Source organism: Hyperoodon ampullatus (assembly GCF_949752795.1).
Source record: "Hyperoodon ampullatus genome assembly, chromosome: 19".
Classification (NCBI taxonomy): Eukaryota; Metazoa; Chordata; class Mammalia; order Artiodactyla; family Ziphiidae; genus Hyperoodon; species Hyperoodon ampullatus.
Window position 1 is genome coordinate 49,707,973 of NC_136932.1, and position 27,536 is coordinate 49,735,508.

At 48.9% G+C, this 27,536-nt stretch overlaps 2 protein-coding genes across 2 annotated transcripts in view; both read right to left on the reverse strand.

Moving 5' to 3' along the window:
- The window catches only part of ASIC2 (acid sensing ion channel subunit 2), a gene marked incomplete at both ends in the record, with an annotated part of 990,230 nt that extends 972,240 nt beyond the window's left edge, over window positions 1-17,990 (reverse strand). The window contains one exon of the mRNA XM_079725475.1: window positions 17,436-17,990. Coding sequence (XP_079581601.1) covers window positions 17,436-17,990 — 555 coding nt within the window. The remainder of the gene's footprint in view (window positions 1-17,435) is intronic.
- On the reverse strand, window positions 11,646-11,987 carry LOC307067457 (uncharacterized protein C10orf143-like; the record flags this gene model as incomplete). Its single annotated transcript, XM_079724902.1, has 1 exon — window positions 11,646-11,987. The coding sequence occupies one exon, from the start codon at window positions 11,985-11,987 to the stop codon at window positions 11,646-11,648; it is 342 nt and encodes a 113-aa protein (XP_079581028.1).
- Window positions 17,991-27,536: the final 9,546 nt, after the last annotated feature.

Here is a 27,536-nt window from a genome sequence, read left to right on the forward strand (position 1 = left end):
CACCATCACAGAATAAGCTCCTGCTATGAAGCAATACAAAGTACACAGCTTCATCCATGGAGTTCTCTTGCCAAAGACATTAACCTGAATTTCATCAGCTCTTTAAACCCAACCCTGAGTTTGTAAGAAATACAGAGGCGGGAGGAGCAGGTTAAGTGAAACCACAAGGAACTAACCAGACAGATTCATAATGCGGGATTATTGTATGGGACTGCTTTGTATGGGTCTGTTTTCTTCCAGAAGTCAATACTAAAGGAAGTGTGAATAGCACCATTATTCATAATCGCCAGAAAGTGGAAACAGGTCAAAGGATGAAAAGATAAATAAAATGTGACATACCCATATAATGGAATATTTGGGGGGAATAAAAGGAAATGAAATACTGATACAGGCTACAACATGGATGGACCTTGAAAACATAATGCTACACAAAACAAGTCTGTCACAATATATATATTATATAGTATGTGACTGCATTAGTATGAAATGTCCAGAATGGACAAATCTATAGAGACAGAAAGTAGAGTAGTGATGAAAGTACAGTAGTGATTGATGGTGTTTGAAGGCCATGGGGAGCTAACAGCTAATGGATCCAGCTCCTTCTGGGGTTCCTTTTAATGAAAATGTTCTAAAATTCACAATACTGTGAATGCACTAAATCCACTGAATTTTACACTTTATATGGGTGACTTGTATGATATAAGAATTGTATCTCAATAAAGCTATTTTTAAAAACTGTGTTTTTGTGTGTGTTATGTTGGGGGGAGCATTTTGATTAAATGCAACACATGAATCTTGATTGTATCTTCAGTGGATCCTGAATTTTTAAAGTTAACAAGCTGTAAAAATGTTTGGGGGATAATTGAGGAAATCTGACAATTGAAGAAATCTGTATGGAAGGCAGCCTAGTAGCAGCCAGAGCACACAGAAAGAGGTCCTTGGGGAGAGGCAGGAAGGCAGCCCAGCAGGGACTGGGCCCTTGTGAGGAGGCATCCAGGCAGAGTAGTAGTCTGTAGGGATAAGAAGATGGTCTTCATTCAAGAGAATGGAGCAAACAGTAAATAAGATCGTGGGAGGCAGGTTTCCTACTGCAGGAAAAAAAAGGAAGGACCAATATGGAAAGGGCAAAGACTTCGAATGAACCTGTGGTGTTAGATTAAAATTGGAAGTATCTGTGTCAACTGGTGCTTTTCAATATAGATGCAAATATACATGTAAATATCCTAGCTCTGTCCACTGGGAGGGCCCTGAGCCCTGACAACCTAGTAGCAGTGAGCACACCTGGCACCCAGATCTTGCTTCTAGATACCATTTCCCACTAAAAGGAACCAGGATTCACTGGAGAAATAGCCAGTTACAGGACTTGGGCAGCAAAAAACAGATGAGCCTTCTAGCTGGACCAGAAATATATAAAATGCTCAAGGGATTCAGGGAAATGTCAAAAGGACAGAGATATCAGCTCGAAGGGGTTCCCAAATATGGGAGATTTTGAGTTTTGAAAGAATATTAACAGATGAGAACCCATTGAATAAAACAGAAATTGGAGTCTACACTGATATCAATAAATGAATGAATAAAAAGGGAAAAGAGAAAGCTCTTCTGTATTTTAGAAAGCCCACTAAGAAATGTAGATGGAAAGATGGAATTAGAAAATCACCATTGGGCGAGCATCACTGTAATAATTCAAGCAAGAAAAATCAATGGATGATTAAAAAAACACAGAGGGTGAAAGCGGGATGAGAAATGGGGTTTTACACAGTCTCAGAGCATTTCCCTGGAAGACACCAGGTTCATCAAGTGATAAAAGTTAACACTATAACTATGGGGACAAATCAATATTGTGTGCCTCCAGATAGGATACAATGAGAAGAATCCTGGATCCATCCTGTGAAATTCAGCCAAAAATTCATTATCTGGGTCTAATCAAGAGGGAACATCAGACTGAAAATCATTTAGGAAAATGACTGGCCTTGAATTACTAAAAAAAATGTCAAGGTCATGAAGGTCAGGAAGAAACTGAGAAGCAGTTCCAGAATAAAGGAGACTCAGAATAAAGGATCTGGGATGGGATCCTTTGGCCAAAGAGGACATCGCTGGGACCACTAGATACTCAGGAATCCTTTGCACTAGTCTTACAACATTTATATGTTTAAAATTGTTTCAAAAGGGGAAAAAAATTTATACATATCGTCTCCTTTTGGAAGATTTTTAGAGCCTACCCTGTGTTGCCTTGTGCAAACTTCGGTTGTTGCATGTAATCTGTTTACTGCTCAGCCTACCCTCCAGGCTGTGAGCGCCCTGACCTCCTGGACTGGGCCTTATTCATTTCTATTTCTTTACAGCTTAGCCCAGAGCATAGAAAGCACTCAGTAGGTGTTTTTTGAACCAATGTGCTGGGCAACTCACAACCCCTGAGATTGGCTGGTATATCCCTGGACATACTGACTGACTGTTGGTAAATTCCTCCAGATAGGAAGCTGAAATATGCCTCTCTGCAAACCCAGAGCATCTATCTGCCCTACAGCAATGAGCTATGTGTCCTGGAAGTGTCCTGCTTCTCAGGAGCATGTTGCCTGAGACCACAGGCTCCAAAGAGCAGCCTTCTTGCCTCAACGCTGCGGGGAGAACAATGGTTCCTGTTTGTTTAATCCCAGACCATTGTGGCAGCCTTGACTGCACAGAGTTCACTTGTGATTCACGTGAGCTCCCAGAGGTTTGCAGCCATAATTCAACATTTGTTAATAGCCACTTAGAATGTCCCTGAAATAGCTAACAGGCCCAGGGGATAAAAGGTGTTCTGCTAAGAAATCATTCTAGGAAGGCAGAAGCAGCCTTGCCCCAACTTCAGAAGACACTGTTATTTCCAGTTCATGGAGAGGCTTCTCTCTCGTTGGCTGCCTTCTCACACTCTAGAGGGATGGGTATCTCTCAGGGCCGCCAGAGAGAAAGTGGGACCTGAAATTCCCTACATCATCATGGTGGACGTGCTAAAACATCTTCCCCATCACCCCTGCTTCCGAGAAAGGTCCCTCGATTGCCATATCCAGTGGGGGAGGAGAAAACAAAAGAGAACACAGTCCAGACAATCCCAGAAGAAAGCACCCAGGCCAGAGAACAGAAATGAGGAAACAGAAAAATATCATACTGAATTAGAAGCCAAAAAGTTGGTATGTAGATGGAGATGCAAACAGGGAGGAGGGTGAGAACCAACTCACAGAGGTTGAGCTCTACCGTGCTGCACAGTTTACAACTCATTTAATTCTCCCCAAATTGAATTAAATATCTTGTCCAAGGTCATCTAACTAGTATATGATTATAGAATTTCAACCGAGATTGTCTCACTCCGGAACCCCGGCTCTCAACCACTGTGCTATCCTGTCACCTGCAAATTTGTTCAGAGCGCACGTGAACTGGACATTCAAATTCAAGTCACTGATTCGGAGGCAGAAGCTCTCAATGCCAAGCTCTCGCCAGCCGGTTCGTTCAACAGATCTGTTTCTCGTAAAGTTATCATTTCTGCCACCCAGAGGCGAATTTAAAATGGGGAAGTGGAGTCAGAGAAAGCCAGCAAAGCAGAATCCCATGCACATCTGAAACAGATGCTCATTTCCTAATGTCGGACCCTGGAGCCCCCCAGCTGGCAATCTGGAGAGACGGCAAGTGTCACCCTGGCAAGAACAGACTTCTCCAGCTTCTCGACTTTCCTGAAGAGGGTGCTGTGGAATTGCTTGGCCCTTCCACCTGTGTATTCCTGAGCAAAGAGACCGGGCAGGAGAGAACAAAGGATCTGATGCAAATCTGCAGAGCTGGGAGGTCAAGGGGACCACAGACGTATGTCCAGCTCTTAGAGATGTGGTGCTTGCAACAGGCAGAAATCACGGCAGCAGGATCCAAAGCCCACCTTCCCCTGAAAAGGGAAAATTGAATTCACAAAGCTGATGTGCAGTGCCCCTCCTGGGCAGCCAGTGAAGCCAGCTGAGCCGAGATGCGTGACATCAGCCCAGAAAACACCTGCACGTTCGTTCATCAGGGGAAAAGGTCTGGGGTGGCCACCTCTCAGAACCAGTCATTTGACTGCACCTGTGTTCCTCTTCCTCCTCTAAGGCTGGAACTGTAGCTGGAAAGTCTTGTTCTGCAAAGTTGGACTATTCTCTTGCAGCACAAAACCCTCATCTGGTGCAAACTGTTATATGCAAGATGGATATACAACAAGGTCCTACTGTAGAGCACAGGGAACTATATTCAATGTCCTGTGATAAACCATAATGGAAAAGAATATGAAAAAGAATGTGTGTGTATATATATATATATAACTGAATCACTTTGCTGTGCAGCAGAAATTAACACGACATTGTAAATCAACTATACTTCAATAAAATTTTTTTTAAAAGCCCTCATCGGGCCTTCAGTCACAGAGAGCTAGGATGCCTTTGCCTCTTCTCTCAGTTTACTGCACAAAGGCAAGGGATGCGGGTAAGAGCTAGAAGGCTACGTGGACAGCTGAGCACTATGGTTTCAAGCTGAGGTTTCCCCTGCACTTCACTCTCAGCTCTGGTAGCTGCTGGGCTCCTGGTTCTCGGGGGAGGATACAGAGACACTGAGGGAAATTTCAGCCTAAACTTCAAATCTTTTGAGCTGAAGACTTGCAGATGAATAGCCTGACTTCACTCAGCCCCACAAAAACAAGCTTGATGGCTTCACAGAGATCCCCAAACGGAATCAGAAGCCACGAACTCTGATGCCCAACGGTGCCACTTTCTTGCTGACTGACCTTTTATGTCAGTCACTAAACATCTCTGAGCTGTACCTATGTTCAACTCTGAAACAGATGCACTTTTTCCACTTTCAGAGCTATTGTGAGGATCCAATAGCATCTTAGAAAGGAAGCCTGGAGGATCTGGAACGAGAGTACCTGTTTCAAATTCCACTTCCACCAATTCTTAGCTAAGTGACTTTAGGCTTGTCATTTAACCTTTCCGAGCCTCAATTTTTTCCATACCGAAAAAGAGTTACAGATAGAGACTGAATTCCAAGCAAAGAACAGGGCTTGAGATATAGCACACACTCAGAAAACATCAGCAATTATTAATAGGTTTTGTAAACTACATAGTTTTGATCTATTTTTCACATACTCTGGGTGTCTTACAGCAGGAGCTGGGTGCCTGGCTTGTTTGCAGCCTCATCCCCATACTCTGGGGATTTCCTGATGTCACTGCGGATTTCCCCCCAAAATCCTTTGCTCTCAGATCCCCGGTCACTATGTCTTATCACCAGCTCATCTTAGTAATAATAAAAGTAACAAAATACTGCCACTCTACATCTGGCCCAATGCTTAAAGTTTCGCTTCTATTATTTCATTCAACTGGTGCACACCATCCTATACAGTAAATACCAGTATGACTATTATTTAATAGGTGAGGAAATGGAGGGGAGGAGATTAAGTAACTTGCATAAGATCACTACCAAGATCCATTTTTTTAAGTCACAGAACAGTTCACTTCTGACACCAAACGTGTGGGTTTTCCCCTCATACCAAGCAATTCTGACACTAACTACCCAGAGTTAGGGCAGACCCCATGGATTAAAGGTTCAGTCCCATAAGACTGTCCCCACATCAGACACCAATCACCAAGCCACCTGTACTTCTGACCAACTGGCTATAAATCAGGGTTCCCATGACCCCCTCCTCAAGTTTGATAATTTGCTAGAATGGCTCACAGAAGTCAGGAAAAGTTTTCTTACTATCGCTGGTTTATTATAGAGGATACAACTCAGGAACAGCCCGATGGAAGAGATGCATAGGGCAAGGTCTAGGGTAAGGGTCACCGAGCTTCCATGCCTTCTCTTGGTATGACGGCCTCCCAGCACCTCCATGTGTTCACCAACCCGGAAGTTCTCCAAATCCCTTCATTCAGAGGTTTTTATGGAGAGGTGCCATTACATAGGCAGGATTGATTAGATCACGGGCCACTGGTGATTAACTCAATTTCCAGCCCTCTAATCATATGGCTGACGGCAACCAACTCCCATCCTGAAGCTATCCAGGGGCCCAGCAAGTCACTTCCTTAGCATAAACTCACATCTGGTTGAAAGGGCCTTATTAGCAGTAACAAAAGATGGTCCTCTCACCCAGTCCCTCAGGAAATCGCAAGGGTTTTTCAAGCTCTTGTACCAGGAACCAGGGATGAAGACCAAGTATACATTTCTTATTAAGCAAAAAAACCAAAAAATCACAGTTATGCAAGCCTGGACCCCACACCTGTCTGGCACTGAACTCCATGACTGGCTAAAATATCTCATTCTGTGATTACCTCCGATGCCAGAGCCCCTTCATCCTCCCCACACCTGCCATAACACCCTGGAGCTCCCAGGCAGGGCATTCTCCCAGCCACATTAACTTCCTTCCCAGCCCCTACAACTGGGTCTATCTCTAGCCCAACCCACCCCAGAGTTACCTTAAACTTGAGTACCTCTCTGTCTCCCCAGCCCCTACCAGAAAGCAGGTCAGGTCCAAGCACACCCAAGATGTGCTCTCTAGGACTGAAGCTAGTGCTGGGAATTTATGACAAATTGCCCTGGGAACTGCTTCTCCAGGAGCCGTGCATACTCCCTCGGGGAGGCCAGGTCATTTGCCAGCCACTCCAAGCTCCAGTGACCCTCACTCACACGTGCCCTGCACTCCCTCTGGATGAACTGAGCATCTTCTGTCTCCAAGGCTTCTCCAGCAGCAACGTTTTTAGTCCCCGCTCCTGAAACAGCCTCAAGGCTGCGCTGTATTGGGAAGTGAGGTGGTGTCGCACGGTGGATGTACTGGCTTGCAGCTACTATCAATCCTTCCCAGCACCATCTGTCAGTGGCCCTCACGTCTGACCCCAAATATCTGTTCCAAAAGGAAATAAATCAGGGCTTCCCTGGTGGCGCAGTGGTTGAGAGTCCGCCTGCCGATGCAGGGGACATGGGTTCGTGCCCCGGTCCGGGAAGATCCCACATGCCGCGGAGCGGCTGGGCCCGTGAGCCATGGCCGCTGGGCCTGCGCGTCTGGAGCCTGTGCTCCGCAACGGGAGAGGCCACAACAGTGAGAGGCCCACGTACCGCAAAAAAAAAAAAAAAAAAAAAAAAAAAAAGGAAATAAATCAAAGATGCTCAGAGTTGAAAGTAACTGTAGAGGTCGTTACATCCAACTCTTTACCTGACATTGATCCACCCCTACAGCATCACCAATAAGCAATTGTATGGCCTCAGCTAGAGTTGAGGACAGGGCACAGGTGGTCCCAGGATGGCTCCTATCTAAGCAGCTGATACCCACCTCTGTGAATGTCTGCCCACCCCTGGGTACCAGCACTGCCTTCTGGCCTCAGAAAGAGAAAACCTCATTTCTCTTCTCTACAAGGACCTTCGAAGTGTGTGAAGACAGCGACCCCCCGGCCTTGAGTCACCTGCTTCCCTTTTCAGGCTAAACAGTCTCGGTTCCTCCCTGCCCTCCTCATCACTCACGGTCTCTGTGACATATGAGGAGCATCACCCCTGGTCAGCCGTACATTTCTCACTGCCTCCTGCTTTATAGATGAGGCCGAGCCACTGCCAACATCAAAGGCAGTCGCCTCCCCCACCATGGCTTAAAGCCAGACTGAGGTCCATCCAGAAGGAAATGGCGGTGAAGGCTGGGAGGGGGGTGAGAAAGGGATGCTTTCAGAGACAGCAGAACTGGGAAATGATGAGAAGGCAGGTGTTGGTAAAGGTGTGAACTAGAATGTGAGCAGCCTGGGCAGGGGACAGGGTCGGAGGGGGGTGGGGGGTGGGGGAATGCAGGAGCTGAGAGAATAAGGATAGCTCAGCCCTTAGGACATGGGTAACTTTGGGAAGGGCTTTACTCGGACAAAAAGTTCCAAAGAGGAGCAAACCAGCTGAGCCTAGAATAGTGGATCCTAATCAGAGAGATACTCACTTGAAATATGAAAAGTCTCCCTTGGACATTGTTACAGGCCCCAGTGTAGGGCACATCAAGAAAGAATGAGGCTTATAAGACTTTTGAAACAGGTATTTCCTTCTTTCTAAGCCAGACACAGGTCCATGTGCCTAAGTGAGTCTCCATGTTGTCAAACAGATGTGGAAGGTAAAACTAATCAATACATAGGTTGGGTTCCCTAGCAGAGCCTGAGATGGGGTGTCTTGTCCACGTGATTTATTGAGGGAATGAGCTCAGGAAAAGCCTAGAAGGGAGTGAGGTATGCAGAATAGAGCAGGGAGAAAAGGTAAGCAAAGATGTGGTTTCAGGAGAAGTCTAGCTCAGCCTGATCCCATGGAAAGCTCTGGAGTGTAAACTGCACCATAATTTGTTGGGTCTTGAGGCAAGGTGCCTGGCATTTTGCACTCCTGTCAGTCAGGAGTCGCTGGCTCCTGGCTGCCCCCAGGTGGTGGGGAGATGCATAACTTCTCAGATATCTCCAGGAAAGGCAGGGCCAGTAGACTAAGGACCAAGGGCATCCTCCCGTTCTCAGTGCAGAAGCTTGCAGCCCCAGCAGCAGGCAAGGGTATCTGGATGGAACACCAACAGCATCTTTCACAGATGCCCTTGCTAATGTGTACACAGACCCCCGCTCACAACTGTAGGACCAGTGTGATGGAAACTTTCAGTCAGACTGCTGAATGGCAGCCAGACACACACGGCTCATGGACAGAGTTTTGACGGTAGGGTTCTGTGCCTCCGTATTCCCACTACAGCCACACAGCGTATCAGGGTGTTTTTCCTTCCACTGTACAGCTCTATCTACATTACACAAACTAATAAATAGATAAATATATCTGGTTACAAAATAACACCAACTCTCTGCTCCCACGCATAAGTTAAAGTTATTTCAGCGAACAAATGCGAGATCAGAAAATAAATTTCGATTGTGTTCTACTGTATTACAGTTCTCCAAGTGGGCAAGTCCTTGGGAGTCACCTAGTTGAACCCCCTCATCTTACAAGTGAGGAAACGGAGGCCCACAGAAGCTGATTACCTTGCCCAAGGCTGGGCCACTCCATCAACAGAAGTCAATAAACCCAAGCAAATATGTTCTTTCTGTGCTTTGTACTTTATTTCTCCTGAGTATAAATTTCTGTGGCCAGTGAGGTAATCAATAGGGAATGGACCTGATTGATGAGAAAATAAGTGCTGGGAGATGGAGAGATGGTTTAGCATCCAAAGGATGACCCTTTTCAGAATGTTCTTCCCAAATAAAGCCCATCCTGATAAACAGCCTTCTATCACTGGCTTCCAGTAACCACTAAGTCCCACCTGTATGGACTGGTTTTAAGTCTGTTGCAGGGGAGAAATATGATACATGGAATTTCAAATCTGCAGGGGTGTTGTAGCCCATTAGTTTCAGATTACAATAGATCATGGGTCAAATAGCCCCGCTGGTCAAGTTTGATATGGCAACCCAGCTCCATCAAACATAAACACTCAGATGAAAAAGAGACAGCGCAAAGCACACTTTCAGATATCTCTAGACCCAGGTGGCATATTTTTGTTCTGCTGGAGAGAATGCGACAACTTGATACTTTGAAATACGAACTGATCTATGGGAACAACGCCTCGGACAACAAACTTGGTGCTAAAAGCTACCAATTCAAAAAAATTAAAAAATAAAAATAAAATAAGAGCTACCCATTCAGTCGTTGGGGATTTTTTTCATGGGATCCCATTTCAGCTCTTTCCTCTAGAAATCGGTAGCAAACCAGGATTCAGAAACTTTACAGAAAATTGTCTAGAATTCATTAAGGGAAGGAGTTTCTGCAGAGAGGAAAAGAGAACCACTGTAGAGAGGGGGGAAGAATCAATTCCCAATTTGTTAAGCTTGCAGGTAGCCTTCTTCCATCAGCATCCTGGAGGTCCAAGAACTCCCAGGGACAGAGGTGCAGACATACAGCAACTAGGCACCAGCTTAGTGGCCCACTGCCGCTTCAGCTTTTCGTGCAAGCAGATGGTGCAGGTCATTGTAATAGTCAGCTCTTAGTCAGCGTCCTAGTCCCTTCATCACATCAGACAGAAGTCAATACACCCCTGAAAGCTTTACTTCCAGAGAGCCATGACCTAACATTCTGAAAACTAGAAGATCCCAGCTGGAGGCTGGCACCACAGAAAACCACTCACACAGCTGGGCAGAGGTTGCCTCTCCAAGGGCATGGCAAATACTCACAAAACTTCCAAGCAACTTAAGGAATAGGAAAGACCAGCTACTTTGCATTCAATGCAATCTAGGCCATTTTAACATAGAGCCTAGAAACTTCCCAGGTGAGGGAGAGTCAGGGCCTACACTGTGTGCTGAGGCGTGCAGGGATGGCCGTGCAAGGAGAATCTCCTGGTCTTCATGGTCCAGGGTCCTCATGGTCATGAGGGGTTGGGCTTCATCCAGGAACGAGGTCAAGCCTCAGTCAGAAGATCTAATTTGGTGTCAACAAACACATCTCTGGTTCAACCCAACAAACATACAACAAACAGGACCAAGATGGCTTCAGGTAAATGCACACCAGGACTGTCAATAAATTGCCATCAAAAAAGAATAACTGGTGTTCAGCTGTGAACCCATAATTCAAGGACGCTGAGTTAAGAGGGGCAATTACCCCTCCCTCTCACAAATTATCCCTGGATGCTTCTGGCAGATAAGACAAAATATATCCCACCAAAGGGGTATCACTCAGATCCATGGAGACATATCTTTGGATTTTATTTTTACTCTAAGTGGACCTTTGAGGGAATTTCTAACACCCTGGAGACTACCCAGGGGACCCAGGATGAAGAAAGCAAGGTGACACTGACTAAGTGTGCACTGCATGCCAGACGAGGTATCACATGTACGCATGTGTGATCACATGTGTGATCCCAGGTGTGACCAAATGGAGCTACTCCCCAAATACTAAAATAATACATGTAATTATACCTAAGATGCTATTCTGGGACATTTTTTCTTCTTTATTCTTTCCCACGCTTCCCAAGTTTTCTCCAGTGACTGTGGATTGTTTCTATTGTTTCTGTAATCAGAAAGTGTACTGTTAAAATAATAACAATAATGAGACAAGTCTTCCCAATGCAGGTGGAATCCTGGGTCCCTATACTGAAAAGGGAAGCCAAAAAATGGCTATTTCAGTTGACATCAGAGTCACCTGACATTTGAAAAACTTCAAACCCACTTCACACACTCAGGACACATTGTAAGAGCTTTCCCTGTGCTAAGCAGTTCTAAGTCCTGAGAATATCAAGTTAGAAAAGACATCATGTCTTACGGGGAGGAGAAACTGAAATGGGCAAAGAATAAAAATTATCAGTGGTTAAAGAATTCAGTTTTAAATTAAATCATCTCTAAGGCTCCTTTTAGCCTAAACACTTCATGATTCTAATGCAAGGAAAAGTATAATGACTGCTCTAGGAGAGGATAATCCAAAGGCTGTTTAGAGAACAGGAGAGGAAGAGATTAAATTAGATTATGACGTGGGGAGAGGGGTTGGCAGTGGTTTCCTGGAGAAGGCCACAGAGATATTAGAGCCAGATTTTTTTTGGGGGGTGGGGGGCGTCGTATTATTTATTCGAAATCCAGGGCATGTTTGGCAGTTACAGTGAATCAACCGAAATACAGTTAGTTCAAGTTGCTGGATCTTTGATTTCACCGTTGTGCAGGATTACACCACAAAACGCAATGTAACCTGCGGAAACTTCCAGGCTCCTCCGCAATGCACCTTGGGCAAGGCTGGGCCCAGCTCCTTCCGCCATCCTGAGGAACCCCTACACTTGGTCGCCCCTGGTCGCCGTCTGGCCGTGGTGCGGGGAGGTGGCCTCTGGGCTGGGCATCCGGTGGCTCGGGCTCCTCGCTGCCCCAGGACACTGGCACGTGCGCCTTCACGTGGAGGCAGCCCCGCTCCTGCGCCCGGGCCCGTTTCACGTTCCCCGGCACCTGCAGCTCCTCTGGCCTCCTCCATCGCCACCGGCCCAGCGCCAGGGTGTCCATGCGGCCCCAGGCCCGAGTTCACCCAGCCTCTCATCCCCGCTGGCGACCACGCCTAGAGCCGGATTTTAAAGGATGAGAAGGATTTCAATAAGTAGACAGAGAGAGAGAGAGGTGAGAGATGAAAAGAAGTAAGAAAGGCCCATGAGCAAAGGATGCTGGGTCAGTTCAGGAAACAGCAAGTAACCATTGAATCAAAAAAAAAAATCTTTGCTGGGTATTTACTGGGGGCAGACCCTGCATTCAGCATGAAGGATGCAGAGAATGTGTTTGATGAGACAAGACTCCTGCTCTCAACACCCCACCCCCATCCAGAGGGGATGGGAAATGGGCCATGAGCTTTCAGATGGCAAGGATCTGGTCTAGCTCTCTCCCTGCTACATGGGAGGTGCTCTGTTTGATGAACAAAGGAACGGATGTGCAGACACACAGCACACACACTCGTGATAAAAGATGCAGGCCTGCTACCCAGGCCACTCGACTCTTATCAGGGGTTAGGGCAGCACAAGCTTCCTGGGCTGAGGTTAGTGGCGTGACCTGGACCGGAAGCCAAGATGGCAGGTAAGGAGACGATGTTTAGGCAGCAGAACCGATAGGGAAGTACTGAGAAAAGGGAACGTTTGTCATATTATGAGAATTAAGGATCCCGCAAACACAGCAGTTGCCCATGCTGCAAAGCTGTTAGTGAGTCACAGTGTGGAATAGCGAGAAGGTCGCTGTCCTGAAGTCAAGACAGCCTGAATCCAACTAAGGCTCAGTCAGCACTCCCGTGGGACACTAAGCAAAGCGTGGGGCCCGCCCTGTACGAGGCACCTGCCAGGCACTAGCTCTTGGCATCCTTTGGCCTCCCTGGATCAGTACAGCAACTCTGAGTGGCAGTTATTATTGTTCCTAATTAGAGATGGAGAGAGTAAGATTAAGAAATTCGCCCAAGATTACACATCAAAGAGGGGGTACGGTTGGAATTCCAGCTCAGATCTCTCCCCAAAGCCCACCTTCTTCACACATCCACTCCTCATGTGATAAGAAGTAATAAGCTTAGCTAGGGACCCACCAGCCTGTGGCAAGATTTCCAAATGTGTGAGCTGCCTAAGCCCTCCCCTCCACATCTCTATAAGGCTATGTGATGTAGACGCCTCTAACAAGATCCCATTGTGGAGAGACCTTTCTTTCAGTAAGAAAAGAAGGAAATGCCTTTCCTAAGCAATCTCTAGTTTAAAGTACACACACACACACACACACACACACACACACACTATGTCAATCAGTTTAAAAATGCAGACTGAGGGGTCATTTGCAATCCTGAACTTGGAGGCAGATGAACCCCAATGTGAAGCAGAGAAACAATGTGAAACAGTCACGTGCTAGTCACAAACAGTGGGGTTGCCACCTGTCCGCAATAGTTAGTTATTGAACCCAGCTGTGACCTCCACTCTACAAAACCCCAGCTCTGTGATGCTGGGCTTTAACCCAGGGTTCCATGCAGAGAAAGCAGCAGCCTCCTCTCTATCCCTGGTCTATCCTGACAGCATTACTCATCAACTGACTCTTCTGGAGGGCTGCAAACAGGGCAGGTAGGCTGGACAATAAAAACCCTCCTACGACGGGCTTCTCTGGTGGCTCAGTGGTTAAGAATCCACCTGCCAATGCAGGGGACACGGGTTCAATCCCTGGCCCGGGAAGATCGCACATGCCGCGGAGCAAGGAAGCCCACGTGCCAGAACTACTGAGCCTGCGCGCCACAACTACTGAAGCCCGTGTGCCACAGCTGCTGAGCCCGTGTGCCACAGCTGCTGAGCCCGTGTGCCACAGCTGCTGAAGCCCACGCGCCTAGAGCCTGTGCTCCGCAACAAGAGAAGCCACCGCAGTGAGAAGCCCGTGCACCACAATGAAGAGTAGCCCCCGCTCGCGCAACTAGAGAAAGCCTGCGAACAGCATCGAAGACCCAACACAGCCAAATATAAAAACAAAGAAAGAAAGAAATTTATATTAAAAAAAAAACCCTCCTACGAATCTTGAAAATAACCCCACCTTACATCTTGTGACATCTAGTTGTCACAAGGCACAAGAGATTTTTCACATATATTGTCTCACATGATTCGTTTTCCCTGTGAGTTACAAAATCATATGTTACTGTCACATGTTCCACGAGCAAGTCGATGCCAAGAGAGGGTACAAAATACGACCCAGGGAATAAGCTAGGAAATGATGGAGCTGGGATTCGAACCTATGTCTTCCTACTCCTAATCTTAACTTCAGCTCAACCAGTCATGGCCAGAGACACACCCCCTGGCCAGCCCTCTCACCCCAACTCCTTTCCTTCCACTCTGGGTCAGCAGGGTGATCTCCGCTGCATAGACACTGTTGAATCAAAGCCCTCCTCTCCTCTTCCAGGAAAGAAAAGTATGTGCCTATCTGAAGTCAGATGGTCTTAGGTGAGGGCTAAGAGTGTACCTGCCCAAGCATGGAGCACACCTGTTTACATGTCAGTCAGAGTCCCACACCTGGCTTCTGGGACTTTTAACCTCCACAGACAAACTTTCACTCTGCTAGAATCATGGCTCATTCGCTAATTAAAGGGTATTATGCACACCAGCTAAGAACTTGGAATAAGGAAGCGTGTGCGAAAGCATTAGACCTGGAGATGGCACTAGGTACGCTTTGCAGAAAAAGAAAACCAGGAAAAATGATCCATCTGGGGCAGCCCCTCCCCACACTTACTCTCTAATAAGCTAGGCACAGCTCATAGGGAAGGAAGCCACCCAGCATAGGACAAACCCAGGGAGAGCCCAGTAAATTAACCAAAGGGAGAGGGATACACAGTAGAGAGAATGAATGAGAGAGAAAGCTGGTGAGCCAACTTCTCCCATAACCACCTGTGAGGTCTCCCTCTCCTCTGGTGCACCCCAGGCCAAGGACAAGCACACCTGCACCCCAGGCCAAGGAGCCAGGGAGACAAGGGTGAGTGGGAAGGATTAGCCCTCACTGCAGGGTCTTGGAATGAACTTGGCATCATGTCCACGCCTTGTAGCATGGCTGCTCATTGCAGTCAATGGGTGAAAAAGATCAGCCTCCTGCCTGGAGTATGCTCCAGGTTTCCTAGAGTGGGTGCCCTTTTGGACACTCTCCTGAACAGCTTGGCAATCCAGCCCTGAGACCCATCCCCTTTTCAATGCTAGAGGAGGTCATCTATTGAGAGTCAGTCTGAGGGACACTCAACCAAATTGGTCTTGAACCTGGTGAGGATGGCAGATAATGACATGACACTTACTAAGTAATAAACTGTGTCCACAGCCAGCTTCATTATTTAAGAGACAACCTGGAAAGGTCAAAGGGTTGGGTCAGGTTTTACAGCCTGATCTTTGGCCTCTTGGGACCCCAGGGACCGAAATGACAGGCTAAGTACAAAACTGCAGCCTGGGATCAAAGAACCTTTCCTTCTAAGTGGAACTTGGTCATGAATTGAGAGGAAGCCACTAGGTGGACATGTGGTTATGAGGATGCTTGAGAACTTGGCCCAGGGGCTGCTACCAACTGCAGTTGCTCTCCGTGCCACCTTCTCTCTCTCTCTGCTGTCTGCATGTTCCATGTGTGTTTCTGAGCTGCGTGGTGCAGTGGCGAAACGGAGCGTTGCCACGGCGCTAGAAAGCACGGGGCGGATACAGGGATAGTTTCAGCCTCCAGGAATGAGGCTTTTTCCCCAACTCTCCCCAAGCCACCCAAGACATTGTGCGTGACACGTTTTCGGATCCTGTTTGCTCCATTTAGAAAGGCTTCCAGGACTGCTGGTCCCTTCCCCCCAGCTCAGACCTGCTTCCTCTTTAGCATACATACACCACAGCCTGATCTTGCTGGGCTCTTTTGCACAGTGTTTCAAACGGATAACACAAAACAACTCCCCCAGGAAAGAGAGCTCCAGGGGATGCCAGAGGCAATGAGGCCTCCCCGAGCCCCACGCCCCACCCCCGCCCACCCCCAGGCACTCTTGGCTTTTCCAGAATCAGAGACAGCGCACAGCAAGCATAGAGGCTGTGTGCAGAGACTGGTTGTAGCATTAAAAGAAACTCAGAGCAAGAGACTGGTAGGCAGTGGCTCTGAGAGCCGGCGGGGAGTGGATGCACCACAGAGAAAGGTAGGGCATGTCTTAATTAGGCAGAGGACCTCAGACAAGAGCTGACAAGAGAGTCCAGTCTCTTTGCAATTGCAGTACCTGCCACCCCGAAATTACAACTGCAATTTGGCTCAAGTCTCTGAGACTCAAAAGTTCTCGGTTCTCCCTTAAGGCGGCTTTGGGAGAAGCGGCCACACTGGGCTTCCGGAGGGTCCCACAGCACCTGATGTCCCAGGCCCACCTGGGAGCAAGGAGGTGTGGGCAGCTGCAACCAGACCTGTTATGCCAAGTTCTGCCCAGCAGCCCACTAATTAGGCAGCCACAGAACCCTGGCAGCCACAGCTCTCCTCCCATTCTTCCCCTGGCCCTCCAGGAAGCCCCGTCCCGAACGGGATCCACCTCCCCCTCCGCTTTTCCTCTTTACTCAGCTCCACTCTCCTCCTCCAGGCTTGCGGATCTCACAGCTGCTCGCCCCATCCCCACACCACTCCCCTCGTATCCACGTATCCACGTTGTTAAGGGATCATCATACAGACAGCAAACGAGCCTTTGAGTTTCAAGCTGAGACTCGCAGACCAGCCAGCCTGCAACGTTTCACCCTCCCAGGCATCTCACTGCCCATCCTGTGCATGGGTCTCCACCTAGACCCCCCTCTTTGGCCCAGGGACCCTGAACATCTCTTTGTTTTTGACCTGCCAGTAGACCAGACAGAGACCCGGGGTTCCCCTGGCCTCTCCTCTCCCCGCACGGAGCTCAAAATCCACACGGGAAAAGGAAGGAAAAAGACTTCCACACCTTTGCAGCATCACCTGCTCCAGCAAGCTCCCAAAGCCACTGGAACCATCCAGGCTGCCTGGGGCCCCCCACCCCCTTTCCTGGCAGCTTTAAGCTCCAGCCCAGCCCACAGGATGCAGTGCCTGATGCCACTTCCGAGCAGAGAGAGAGAGAGAGAGAGAGAAAATGCTACCTCGTCAATGACAAGCTGTTCCAATCGCACAGCTCAGACACCACCAAGTGCCCTGGACCACGGACAGCTCAGGCCTCCTCCCTCTGGGTGGGTGGAAGGCAACTCAGCACCTCTGGGGTAACCATCCGCCACCACGGCCAGGCCCCCTGCTCGCCCCGCACATCTGACCGGACAAGAGTGCTCCAACCCAGCAGGCAGACCTCTCCGACCAGTTCCAACAACTCTGGCCAACTACCCTCTTGGCCTTCAACTGAGACACTGCTCTCTCTCCAGCTCCAAAGCACAGAGAGACCTCGAACCAAGCCGCAGACCGCCAGCGTGCCACTTCTCAAAAGCACTGAGCGCAAAAATGAGCTGAAAGCCAAGTACTCACTGTGGTGAAGTCCTGGTGGCCACACTCCTGCCCTTTGAACTTGCAGTAGAGCATCATGTCCTTCAGGTCATGGCCCACGCGGTGCAGGAACTCCAGCATGCTGAACTGCTTGGGTTTGTAGTGCTTGAAGTTGGCCTTCTGCCGCAGGGCCTCCAGCACCGTGGGGTCAGCCAGGTGCGGGTCCGGGATCTGCAGGTTGACGTCCAACAGGGCGAGCAGCTCCCCGGCGTGGTACAGATCATTGGTGGTGAGCCTGGAGAAGCGGAAGCCGTTGAGGTTACAGAGGGTCACGGCTGGGAAGACCAGGCTTTGGGCCACCACCTCATCCACCTTGGTGACGTGCTGGTAAGAGAGGTAGTAGGACACCCTCTCAGAGCTCTCCACCAGCAGCAGGCCCAGAGAGCCCACGAAGGCCACGGCCCAGAGCACACGCCGGATGGTCAGCGGCCCGTACACGAAGATGTGGCGGATGCCGTGGAGGGTGGAGGTGTTGGCGAAGATCTGGATGCTAGAGGGCTGCAGGCTACCCTCGCTGGGGCTCTCCTTGAGGTCCATGGGGACCCTGTGCAGTTCCGCAACTGGCTTCAGGTTGATCAGATTTCAGGGAAGAGCTCCCAGTCCTCGGGCTCTGCTTAAACCTTGACGTTCAAGGGAGGGAAAGAAAGGCAAGCAAGCATCAGGCCAGGTGCCGTGAGTTTATCCTGAGAGCCCAGCCGCACGCTGCCAGGGGTGAGTGTTTATATCAAACCCATTCAAACTCTAGCTCCTGATTTTGTCCAGGCGATAAGGAAGGCTGGTTTTATTTAGGGAGACACCAAGGTGATGTGGAAGAGATGTGGGTGGGAAGGGAGAGCTTAGCCAATGGAAATAAAGTCCTCCCCCCTACACACGCCACTAGAGACAAGATTAAAAGCGAGAGCGAGGGAGAAAATGCTTAAAACAAGTCGCTCAGCAGCTCGGAGCCTGTTAACCAGTGCGTAATGCCCCGCGTTAACCATCCTGGGGATGTCAGGGCGGCCACGCTGATGCACTGCGGCCGGGCGCAGCGGCCGAGCTTCAGAGCCGCCGCCTCCGCCGCCGCGGCTCTAGTCCTCTCCTCTCCCCGTACTGTTTTGGACTCCGGATTCCGTTTCTCGCCGCCGGCCTCCGGCCCTCCTCTCCTCCTCCTCCTCCAGGCCCCCTTTTTTTGGGCAGAATTCCAAAGGCAGGCGGGCCGCGGCTAGCGCCTCGGAGAGGCGGTAGCGCGCGGCCGCGGAGAGGCGAGGACCCGGAGGCTGGGAAGGATGCTGGAGGTGCGGAAACGGACTCTTCTCTCCCCGCCCACCCACCCCGCCTCCCCGAGGAAAAACGAGGACCCAGAGGGCACCGAGCGAGCCGGCCTCCCTCACCCCCGCCTCCACCAGGCTGCTGGGGGCTGGGAGAGGGCAGGCGCGGGGGCGGGGCGCGGGGGCGCTGCTGGGGGCGGGGGACCGGCGAAAGTTTCTTTATGGTCGTTTTTGGAGGGAGCTAGTGGGGGCTTCCCGCCCAAGCTGGGGAACCAGCCCCGGGAGTGAGGACTTGACCCCCGCCCCCGCAGATGCCAGGAAGGCACTTGGTAAACTCCCAGGAGCCGGGTATGGGGGGTGAAGGCAGCATTCCTTCGCACCAATATTTGCTCCCGGGTCAGACTCAGCCTGGGGTCTCCAGACGGGAGACGCTGGGAGCGGGGAAGGAAGGGAGCTGTAAAAATCCACAGTGCCTCTGCTGCCGGCGGGAAGGGGACATTCCAGGGAACGAGGTGCCCCCTGACAGAGGCCGAAGAGCCAGACGCCCCTAGGAGACCAGACGAAGAGCAACGTGTAGCCCCACCCCCCCCGACAGAGCTGTTAGGAGGCTCTGCATCTGAAAGAGAAAGACAGCCGGGGTTCCAGGTAAGGCTGGATGCCTTCCCTTTGGGCTGTGCGTGTGTGTGTTCTGCCCCAGGATTTGCCAGATGGAAACACAGCTGGAGCTATAGGTGGGAGAGAGGGATTGGGCTTTCAGCCACCTACCTCCTTGTTCCTGAAAATGCACTGGAAGCCAGCTCCTGCTAGCAGGTGGGTGTGGCTTGCCCTGTGCCAGGGATCAAATGGCTGGAACCTATAGAATCAATGATGCTAAATCCCCTTCAGGAGGAAAGGAACAGAAAGTTCCAGTGGCCAACCCAGTGCACACTCCCAGTCTGGGGCAGAGCCACACGGAGGCGCCTTGCTGAGCCAACCTCGTGTCCCCAGGGCATGCCCAGCTCAAATAACACTCCTGGAGAAGAAGGCAGTTTAGGGAATGTCCCTCTTGATTTGTATCTACTCTGAAATGTTTCTCTATCCCCTCTGCCCTCTCGCTAAACCAGAGCCAAACCAGGAGCAGTGTCTGGATGCACACTGGGGCAACACGTGGCATTAAATGAGTGGTTTACTAATCCTGGGAGCTCCAAGAGCAGAAGCGTCCTGAATTAGCAAAATGACGGAGGCCAGTGAACCTCATGTGTGTGTCATCCCAGAGGTGCCAGATCCCTACCTTAGGGCTGCCTAGATGGGGATGGGGTTTTCAAAACAGGGGTGCCAAAATTAACTAAGACTCTATCGTGTCAGGAACGGGTGAGGATGTCTGATTTCACTTAATGCTTTCAACCACCTTGACAGGTGTGTGTTATTACCCCAGGTATACACACGAGGAAATGGAGGTTCACGAGAGTAAAGTCACACAGCTCATAAGTGACGGAGCTGGGACTTGAACTCAGGCACGTTTGCCTCCAAAACAGAGGCTGAAAAGCAAAGCCAAGACACTCCTTCCCAAATTTAGGAAGAGGACAAACATTTCTACCCCACGTCCCCCAACACACACACACATACTCACAAACTCACCTTATACTACACACAGACCAGCTCCTCCTTCCGCAGACGTGAAGCAGCCCTCCTCTTCCTCTCCACCAAGCCACATCCCTGGTGTCCATGTTTCTCACAGTGCCAGGCACTGCTCCTACAGGAAGACTTCCCTGACGCTCCTTTGCAGTCTTTGGCTCATCAGCCTTTTCAACAAGTCTGTGGATCTCTAACTCCCTACCAGACACTCTGTTGGTTTTGGGGAAACAAAGAGGAATGGGAAACATTTCCCACCCTCGATAACTCAGGGTTCAACGGGACTGGAGCCAGTGTACGTTTGCAAACTGGCCCTGTACACACAGAAGGCAGGGAGAGACCGAAGAAAGAGGCAGCCGCTCCAGGTTGGTCGGTGGTCGGAGCAAGAGAACTTACACACGAGGTTAGTCTCGGGCGCTGCGAGCGGAGTAGATCTCTGCACCCACCACCCAATTGTAGAAGTTGATACAGAGGCCTTAACTGGGCTCAGGCACGTATACCATCCAGATGGTCTCAACACCACCTTACTCTCTCGAGGCTGTGTCCTTAGGCAGCTTCTAGCTTGGGGAACGCACATTCCAAAGACAGGGAAGCGTGAGGAAACTCTGATTGCCCTGGTCGCGTCCTCTTGATGACCTCCCCCAAGACTCCACCCCTCCTCGTGACCCGCTCTAGTTTGCATGCGCCCCGCCCTCCTCTGAAACGTTCCCTGATAGGTCAGCCCGGGTTTCACTAGCATGGAGCTCGTTAGATGGTTATCTGGCTACATTGGAGGCAGGTGCTACAGCAACAATACAAGCACATGCAAGAGAAGCACAGGTTAAGACAATAATTCCCCAAATCAGTGGCAGCTTCTCCCACCAAGAGCCCCCTGTTCAGAACCACTGATTTATAAGTCCCCTAGGCTGGGGGCCGGAACACTTAGGGCATCCACTTTTGGCCTTGTGTGAGTTAGTAAAGCCAACACAGTAGCAGACAGAACACTCACCAGGTATGAACACACAACACTCTGCTTGGCTAATGGCACAGGTGCCTCCTGGCGAGGCAGTGATGATGTCCAAGGCCATCCTATGTTGGAAGACAGCTTTTCTCATTAGAGACATGTCAGTGTTCAGTAAAGACAGGCTTTGTTGGTCTTCATTCAAGGCTTGCTGGGGGGATTTACTAAGGGCTTCTGTGCCACAGTGTCCTCCAGGCTGATGGAGGAGGCAAAGATGGCGGCCAAATGATGGTACTGGTGGGAAACAGAACGTGTGCCCCCGGCCTCGAGGAGAGGGAGGTGGCAGCTTTAGGAACTGACCTGGTTGTGCACCCCATTCATCTTGGCCAGGGGAGGCAGCACTGTCAGGTGTGAGGAGATGGACTGGGGGCGGGACAGGCCAGACCAGGACCCCACCTTTTCCCCTCAAAGCTGTGTGTTTCATTCCAGGTCTAGTGTTCCACAGGCTCAGCCTGCAGCAGGACAATGGGATCCCAGCGGAGACTGAGTAGCTCTTCCTTACCCAGGGGTGCAAAGCAATCCACCCATCCCGATGGGATGTCCCATTGCAAATTCCAGTAGATGAAGCCTCTCCCAGGCATGACGGGGTTTGGTGTTCTCAGCAGCACAGCAAGCTAATCCACGGTGAGAGTCCGGGCAATGGGTTGTTTCCCACCATTTCCATATCTTTACGGGATCGGGAGCCTCAGCAGGGGTCCCCAGTGTGGTAGATGGGGCAACGGATCCTTACCTGACCAAGGTGATGTTAGTAATTTTATCTGCTGCTTTAATATCCCATTTTTCCTTTCTACTGACCCTGCTGCTTGCAGGTTATAGGGGAGAAGTACCCCCTCATTCACTGTTATTTCTTTTGCCCCATCTTGTACACCATGACCTTTGCAGTGTGACCCCCATCACTGTCTATTCAATGATGGTATCCATCCACGGTACTCATCCTCTCTAAGCCCCCCCCGGTGGTGGCAGCCTTGTTTGCACAGTCACAGGGGAAAGCTTGGGTTAAGCAAGATGCAGTGTCCACACAAACCAGGGCAAATTTAGAACCCTCACTCAACAGGAGGGGGCAAATTTAATCAATTTGCCCATCTCTCACCAGTGGGTACTCCAGTGGACGGCCCCACTCTCCTTTGGCAGTTCAGTTGCCTTGAGCATTGTTTAGAACACATAGGACATGCTGTTACTACATTTACCAAATCACTGTATTTCGAGGGCAACCTGGTGTCCCTGGCAGCACACCATCCCACCGGAGCACCACGTGTCCTCTCTTCCTATGCACCCAATCAGCTGTATCTACTGAAGGCTCAGGTGCTACAGCTTGTACCCAGGCTAGGGCATCAGCTTCCTGATCACCAGGAGGTGTCAGTGCCTCCTGAGTCGGGACATGGAAACAGTGAGGACTGACTCAGCCTCTTGCAGGTGAACCCAAATGTCTTTCCGCCTATCCTGACCCCACAGGGCCTTATTCATGGTCATCCACCCCTAGGCTTCCCTTTGTCCAAGCCTTAGAACAGCCCTTTAGAACAGCCCAACCCTCAGTGCAACGGGTTAACAGCCAGGGCTCATGAGTGGTCACCAGCCAACTCACTTGGAGTTCAGCCCTCTGGCTGCTGTGGTTCGTTCCTGTTTCCAGGCATCTATGTACAAGGCATCAGAGGGAATTTCTCCCACTCCCTCCCTGCAGGCCACGGGAATAACGGGAGGTACATTTGGAGAATGTACCTTCTCTACAGGGCCTGGGAGCACCTACCTTTGTAGAGACAGTGGGCTGGCGGACAGGGTACTCCACTGCTACAAATGTATGTGTCACTTAGTCGAAGTTGGGGTTTGAGCCAAGACAAGTGTGTACATGGAACATATTCTCAACCTACCCCTTGATAGGAAGGGAAGTTCTTACCAGGATGTGCTGTTCCTTTGTGAGACTCAGCCCAGAGGAGCACTGTGTACCCTGCCAGGGCCTGTTGTTTTATAGGAGTATATTGGGTTTCTGCTCCCTCCCAGAGGTGGGACCAAAATCCTAGAGGTTCTCTCTCCTTCTGCTGCCTTTTTTTTTTTTTTTTTTTTTTTCGGTACGCGGGCCTCTCACTGTTGTGGCCTCTCCCGTTGCAGAGCACAGGCTCTGGACGCGCAGGCTCAGCGGCCATGGCTCACGGCCCCAGCCGCTCCGAGGGATGTGGGATCTTCCCAGACCGGGGCACGAACCTGCGTCCCCTGTATCGGCAGGCGGACTCTCAACCGCTGCGCCACCAGGGAAGCCCTCCTTCTGCTGTCTTTGCTGCAGTACCCAGTCCTACCTCTAGGAGTCCCAGACACATCTAACTCAGATGATAGCCCTGCTCCAGAGATGCCCGGAACTTTCATCTGCTTCACTAGTATTTTTGCCTCTTCAGAGGCGGCTCACTCATCTGATCCCCAGTCCCACACTTTACCAGGTGGTATAAGGGACAGGTGGGGAAAAAAAGTCCTCCCAAACCCCCAAATCCCTGCAAAGGCTGGTGTCTCTTTCATGTTCTTAGAGGTTGGATAGGCTTGCACCTTGTTAATCATAGCTTCCGGGACAACACATCTTACCCAACCAAACGACTCTCAAAAACCTCATGGTAGTGCCTAGCGTTGAATTTTTTTGTGGATTCACTGCCCATCCTCTCCTCACAGATGTTCCAGCAAAGTCTGCAGAGGGGTCCTGCTTCAGAGGCAAGTCTTCACATGTTAACATTCTATCATCAACACAGTGGATCCATTTTACTGATGTGGGGAAGGAAAACAGGGACGGGTCTCGGGCTACCATCCATGACATGTGGTGGGCTGTACAGTAGCCTTGGGGAAGCCCTTGAAGGGTCCACTGTTGCCCCTCCCACGTGAGGGCAAATTGATCTTAGTTATCAGAAACCTGTACTTATCAGAGTGTTTCATGAATCTTCAAGATGAAACACGTTTGCAGGAACACTTTTGCAAAAGCATCAGAGTAAAACAGTAATTGTCTGTAAATGACAAAAGACTTTAAAATGGCCATGGTTAAAAGTTTGAGGAGAGTTTGTTATAATGCAATTGACAAGGACGTTCGTTTATTTCTGTGACGTACATTTTAAAATTATGGCTGATAATGTTATACCAGGATATATCAGGTTTTTAGGAATTTCATACAAATATGCCGTAAAGAAAGTTTAGCATTTACTTATTTGACAGTGCTTCCCATGTAATTTAACATATTTTTAAAGCCTAATTAGTTTAATATCCCTCTTTTATAAGGAGAAAGAACACATCTTTTGAGATATTCCAGGGGCCATCTGGAAAATTCCAGAGTTAGTTCAAGATCAATAAGATTTCATTTAGAATTTGATTTTTTTTAGGAAGTTTGTCAAAAATATCAAAAGGTTTTAAAATGCTGGGTTAAATAGGATCTTAGTTCCCTGTGAAACAATACTTAGTTATCCATTTAACCAAAGTGACAATTGAAGACTTCAAAGGCAAATGCAGAAAGTTACATAGTTTAAAAAAAAAAAAAACTTAGCTGTTTTAATAGAGAAAACTCAGTTTCTTAAGCAATCAAAGATATAATAAAGATAACATGAAGCACAGGAAATTATTTTGATAAAACACAGAATCTTTGTTTTCTAGGCAGATTATTTAAAAGGGAAAGAAAAACCTTTCACAATTCTAAATATTAATCTTCTCTTCACATTAGTCCAAGAAAACTTTGTTCTTCTAGCAGATGAAAGAAAGTTAAGTTTTAGTTTTACATAAATATGCTATTGATATTAAAGCTTATTTTTCTTTAAGCCAATTAAATAGAGCTCTTTTACAAACTAATTTTGGCAATACACTCCAGAGGTGCAAAAAAAATCACATATATATAACATTTATCCATAGACATACATAAACATGCAGACAGACACAAACAGAGACCCCATAGTTTTCATTCCAAAACTTTAGCCACGGCACAACAATATAAAACTCACCAGTTTATAAATAACAGTTGAATCCGTATGCTGTCTCTGACCGACAGAACACGTTCGGGTTACCCTCTCAAATGACTGAAGCTTTTTACTGATATTTGTGGAGAAGACTTTTAAAATTTGTATTTGCCCTTGACAAACAGTCTTATCAAGGATGTGGACTAGGTTTGGGGAAAGGGACTTTCTATAGCAGCCTGTATTCTTAAAAGCCTCTTCCCCCCATCTTTTTCTTTCAGTCCCAGACAACTGTGAGCAGTGTTTACATTTCAAATACATGATGAGATTTACAACTTCGGGACAGAGAAAGAATGCAAGTTTTCTCCTAGGAGTTTTGGGGTCCATTTCTCTATTGTCAGAAGTCTAGGGTAATTACGATTTAAATTTTTCCTTTGCATTAGGGGTCTGAGGACTCGGTTCATTGTCAATCATGGTAACATCCTCCCCTTTTATCTATTTACTTTCCCAGGGATTCTACCTCTTACCTAATCAGGCTTTGTCGCAAGTGCTCAGAGTTTGATCTGCCGCAGCAGCTCGTGCCCTCCTAGCTTTGCAAAACAGCACACTAAGTCTCCGTCTTATTATTCTGCTCTCCCACCTTGTCTGCAGCCCTAAAGCCAGCAGAGCACTAGATGCCTGCATGTCCTTCTCTGACCTCAGCTCCTCCTCCAACTTTCTAACTTGAGCTTTAGCCACTAGTTGGGTGGGCATCAGCGTCCAGCCAAACTGTCCACAGTAGGGGCCAACGATCCATTTCTCTTCTTTGTCACAGGGTACTATGTGCAGTTCATCAGACAAGCACATTAAAGCAGCTGGCATTTCCTGGGTGTCCAGATTTCCCCTGTAGATACCTCTTTTCCAAGACCCATTTCTCTGCTTTCCTGCTGGCTCACCAATTGTTGGTTCTCAAACGGCCCCCATACATGGAAGGCAAGGAGAGACCAAGGCAAGAGTCAGCCACTCCCAATTGGTTGGTGGCAGGTGTAATAAGCAAGGGAAGGCTTATTGGGGGGCTGCAAGATGAGTAGATCTCCACTCCCACCTGCCAAATCTTAATAGCTTATATAGAAGCCTTAACTGGGTTGAGTCACACCACCTCACTCTCTCAAGGTTGCACCCTTGAGATAGCACCTAGTATGGGAATGGTGGGTGAAATGTACCTGCCAAGGACAGGGAATCTCTAATTGCCTGGGTCTAGCTGACTGAGTCAACCAGCAGTCACATCTTCTCAGTGACCTCTTACAACAGGTAGAGAGACACAAGTCCCAGTATAATACATACGGTCCCTTCTCTACAGCAAGGAGAGCAAGAGAAATGGGTTCCTTGTCTAGCAATGCCCAGATGGAAACCAAGTTCCTCCATCCCTACCACGTTCCTTCCACCCCCAACCTTACCTGTGCTGCCTTCCACCCTCTGTCCCCACAGCTCAGGTCTGCTTCTCCCCTTGAAACCTCTTCTTTTCACACAATTATATTTTCTCTCAGTCAGTTCACACCCTACACATGCTTTCTCTTGTGTGCAGAAATGGATCTCCAAGCTGTTCTAGTTAACCTCTCCCTCATTAAAACTTGTTCACTTGTTAAAGTCCCCACTGGTGTGTTTTGACCACTACAAACATAACACGCCTGCACAACATGGCAGAGTCACGCAGTCACCCTGAATTTGAATCTCCAATCTACTGTGCCTCTTATTGTTCTGTAACTTTGGGGAAGTTACTAAAACTTTCTGAACTTCAGTTTCCCCACCTCCAAAATGGTGAGAATTATAATGGTTCCCTCATAGCATCTCTTGTGCAAATGAAATGAAATACAGCTTATAAAGTCTCTGATACAATTTAGACACTTAGCGATTGGCTCTTGATGATTATGCAAGGAAGGTTCTTTCCATGTTGGTGGTCCCTTCCAGGTGATTGGGGGACCATTTAGTGCCCTTGAAAGTGTCATTTTCCCAGAACACTACATACCTGAGGGTATCACCATCCCTACCAGTAAGTCAAAGTGATAGAGGTCCTTCCTGGTCAGGGTCAAACATACTCCTCATTCTGTTCTGCTTCTTCTTCATGCCCTCACGTTCCTCTCAACGTCTTCTGAAATGGCTCTGGACCAAAGTTTTCCCAAATGGCCTAGGCATTTGGGGGTAAGGTGGGAGGATCAGGGGAGAATGGCCATGATGGTGGATTTCATTACCAAGCATTTGGCTCTGTACTTGACACTGTGTGGATGTTACCAATAACAGTGAGAGAGCGGTACTCCCAAAGCCCATTTTACAGATAAGAAAG